Source organism: Suricata suricatta, chromosome 2 (genome assembly GCF_006229205.1).
Source record: "Suricata suricatta isolate VVHF042 chromosome 2, meerkat_22Aug2017_6uvM2_HiC, whole genome shotgun sequence".
Lineage (NCBI taxonomy): Eukaryota > Metazoa > Chordata > Mammalia > Carnivora > Herpestidae > Suricata > Suricata suricatta.
The window spans coordinates 55,037,543-55,041,278 of NC_043701.1; the positions used below are offsets into that span (position 1 = coordinate 55,037,543).

Sequence of the window (3,736 nt, forward strand, 5' to 3'; positions counted from 1 at the left end):
AGGCGAGGTTTCCCGGCGGGTCCCGGCCTCGCGCGCGCACGTGCTCGCCTGCTTGCGCTCGCGGTCCTGGCGCTGCCGGTGAGGAGCCGGGGAGGCGGAGGGAGGGAGCGGGGCGCCCCTTCCGAGGCCGGGAGGGGGCTGGGCCGGCCGGCATGGCGGGGGAGGGGGCCGGCTCCGGGCCGCCGCTCGCCCCCCACCGCGCCCCCGCCCTGGCCTTCACGCCCGGCGCTGGTCTCCGGGGCTGCTGGAGCCCGAATCTGCGTGGCGGGGTCCAGCTGTGCCGGCCGATCCGCTGGGGCTCCAGGGCCCAGTGCCCTCCCGGAAGGCTCCTCAGCCCTGGTCGTCACGGGCTGCACTCGTGGGGTCTAGTTAATCTTCGGGCTTGTCCTTCCTGGTGCGAGCTGGAGCCGAGTTGGTGGGTCCCTTAGCTCTTTTAAAATATACTGTGTTGACGCCAAATGCAGGAGCGAAGCAGTCTTGATTTCTTGGCGGGTGTACTGTGTGCCGGTGGCATAGCATGAGGCAGGTACAGGCGACCGATTCACGAAGGAAGAAAACGTTAGAAAGGCTTGCAGTATTGGTTTGGACAATTTGCGAACCAGCTAGTCATTTTTAATTTATTCACGTTCTCTTCACTTTCCAAACCTTTTATTAAAATTGCCCTACCACCAAACAGTAAGGCTGCTGCTGCGGGAATCCCTTATGTAGTAGATTGTGGAACGACTGAACTTTATACTGACCTGGGACGGGCTGAATATGACCTTCAAACTGAAGAAATAAAGGTCTAAAAAGTGTGTCTGAATCCAGCATACCAAAAGAAGAGTTCAGTAATACACGTATCATCCTTAGTTGTCAAAGGAGAGAGTCACTCCCAAATCAGTCATGCCGAACGAAATCCAGGTTCAGAGACTCAGCCTCCATAAGCTTTGTTGTTAGATTGAACTTATATGGTCCTCAGTGAAGAATTGATTGCCATGATTTTTGAGGACTATTTCAATTTGCCTTGTTTTGTTTCTTTTTCATAGGAAAGGAATAATGCTGTCAGCATGTCTGCACACTCCATGCTCTGTGAACGAATCGCCATCGCCAAGGAACTGATCAAGAGAGCAGAATCACTTTCTCGATCAAGAAAAGGTGGTATAGAAGGTGGTGCAAAGCTGTGCAGCAAGTTGAAGGCAGAATTAAAATTCTTACAGAAAGTAGAAGCTGGGAAAGTAGCGATTAAGGAATCCCATTTACAGAGCACTAATCTAACACACCTAAGAGCCATTGTGGAATCAGCAGAAAACTTGGAAGAAGTTGTTGGTGTTCTTCATGTGTTTGGTTACACAGATACCTTGGGAGAAAAGCAGACCCTTGTGGTGGATGTAGTTGCAAATGGTGGTCATACGTGGGTGAAAGCCATTGGCCGCAAGGCTGAAGCTCTACATAACATTTGGCTGGGCAGGGGCCAGTATGGTGACAAGAGCATCATTGAGCAGGCTGAAGACTTCCTCCAGGCCAGTCACCAGCAGCCAGTGCAGTATAGCAATCCTCACATCATCTTTGCATTTTACAACAGCGTCTCCAGCCCCATGGCGGAGAAGCTCCAGGAAATGGGCATATCGGTGAGAGGAGACATAGTAGCAGTTAACTCTCTGTTAGATCACCCTGAAGAGCTCCAACCAAGTGAGAGTGAGTCCGATGATGAAGGCCCTGAACTTTTGCAAGTGACCAGAGTAGACCGAGAAAATATACTAGCAAGTGTTGCGTTTCCAACAGAAATTAAGGTTGATGTGTGCAAAAGGGTAAATCTGGACATTACTACTTTAATCACATATGTATCTGCCCTCAGCTATGGAGGCTGCCACTTTATCTTCAAAGAAAAAGTGCTCACAGAACAAGCAGAGCAAGAGAGGAAAGAGCAGGTTTTACCACAGCTGGAGGCATTTATGAAGGACAAGGAGTTGTTTGCTTGTGAATCTGCTGTCAAGGACTTTCAGTCTATTCTAGATACCTTAGGAGGACCTGGGGAGAGAGAGAGGGCCACTATGCTAATTAAACAAATTAACGTTGTACCAGACCAGCCTTCTGAGCGTGCCTTGAGACTAGTGGCTAGTTCAAAAATCAATAGCCGCTCATTAACAATTTTTGGGACAGGAGACACGCTAAAAGCCATCACAATGACTGCCAATAGTGGTTTTGTCAGAGCTGCCAACAACCAGGGTGTTAAATTTAGTGTGTTTATCCATCAGCCTAGAGCACTTACTGAGAGCAAAGAGGCTCTGGCCACCCCCTTACCAAAAGACTACACAACTGACAGTGAACACTGATGATATCCTTTAAATATTGTCATGGAAATAAGTTACTTATACCAAAGGCTGGGTCTTCCATCTTAAAAGGGGAAGAATAAAAGGTCTATAGTAAATGTAACATTTAGAATTCTTACACCAGTAGAGTTGATTGTGTGTGTCATCTATAAAATATATATCCTCCTACAGTAGAAAAAGCACAAGAGACAACCTTATTTATCAGACTGTCTACATTATAGCAGTTAAGAACAGAAATACATCTATATTAAAGCTTTTAGCTCTGTTGCAGTACTCTTATTTGATTCAGTAGGGCAACAGCCCCCTAGTGGTAATCAACATTTCATGGAATATGGCTACATTGCATATTGCATCAAATATCTGGAGAAAACTCTGAAGCTTGTTTTTCATTATAGTGATTTATCAGTTGATGTGGGTTAAGGCTGAGAAGTAATAGTTTATGATTTGTTTTAGATTTTAAAGTTATGGCCATTATTAATGAAAAGGAACTTCTTGGTTGCTCTGTGTCGGGCATACTCTGGTGGGTAAAGAGTACATTAATACAGAAGAAAAGAAAGTGAATCTGGTCATTTGAGTCCCATGAGCCTCTGGGAACACCTTTGCGAAAAGAAAGGTCATCAGCAGTCCCACTACTGTAAAGCTGGGACATTTAAGGCAAAATGTTAATTTGAATAAGTTGTAAAAGAATTAAGCATTTAAATCAAATTTTACTTTTAAGTACAAATAGTTCCCATAGTGCAAGTATTTGACTTAAAAATACTGCCTTTACTGTTTCTTTTGCAAGTGGCAAGGAACATTACTTCACTCTTGTGAAATGGTGGTAGGGGAGATTCCATGCTTGTTGCATGACACAATTTGTAATTAAAAATAAATTTTTATGTCCACATTGCCCTAGGTGCTTTATTTACAACAAAGCAAAACAAAATTAGCAAAGTATATCGGTATTGACAGCATTTTAAAAAATGGGACAGTAAGTATCAGAGCTTAAGTGTTAATGCAAGCTAAGTGTAGGAGACAGTATTAGAACACACTGCTACAGCCTAACCTTTCTGTTGCACCAACCTTACTATTTTGTGAGAAGGGAAATGCAATTTCTAGCCACACTTGGGCGGGGATTTGATTATACGATATCTGAACACTCTGAGATGAAATGCAAAAGTAAACTTGGGAATGTTTCTCTTGGGAGAGATTACATTATTAACTAAACACATTTCCTAGGGGAAAAGGTTGGGATTAGAGTTCCCATTTATTGTAGAGAGGTGGGTTTAACCTGTGTTGCAACTGAAATTGTGTTAGAAATTGGGCTTAAGCCTTTTCGAGCACCTATTAAGGCACTAAAGTGCTGGGTACTATTAAGTACAGAGCATTGTTATAACAGTTTAGTCTAAAAAAATGAATTATTGGTCTTTGCTCTAAGGAATTCTTAA

At 44.3% G+C, this 3,736-nt stretch overlaps 1 protein-coding gene across 4 annotated transcripts in view; it reads left to right on the forward strand.

The window, feature by feature from the left end:
* C2H7orf25 (chromosome 2 C7orf25 homolog) overlaps positions 1-3,198 on the forward strand; it is a 3,807-nt gene extending 609 nt beyond the window's left edge. For 2 of the 4 annotated variants that reach the window (XM_029956524.1, XM_029956533.1), the window contains exon 2: positions 1,026-3,198. In XM_029956524.1, the coding sequence (XP_029812384.1) occupies positions 1,047-2,312 (1,266 nt within the window). In that variant the 5' untranslated portion in view covers positions 1,026-1,046 and the 3' untranslated portion in view covers positions 2,313-3,198. Of the gene's footprint in view, positions 1-7; positions 79-288; positions 416-1,025 lie in introns of those variants that run through there. The other 2 variants (XM_029956505.1, XM_029956516.1) reach the window with 2 other exon arrangements.
* The last annotated feature ends 538 nt before the right edge of the window (positions 3,199-3,736 follow it).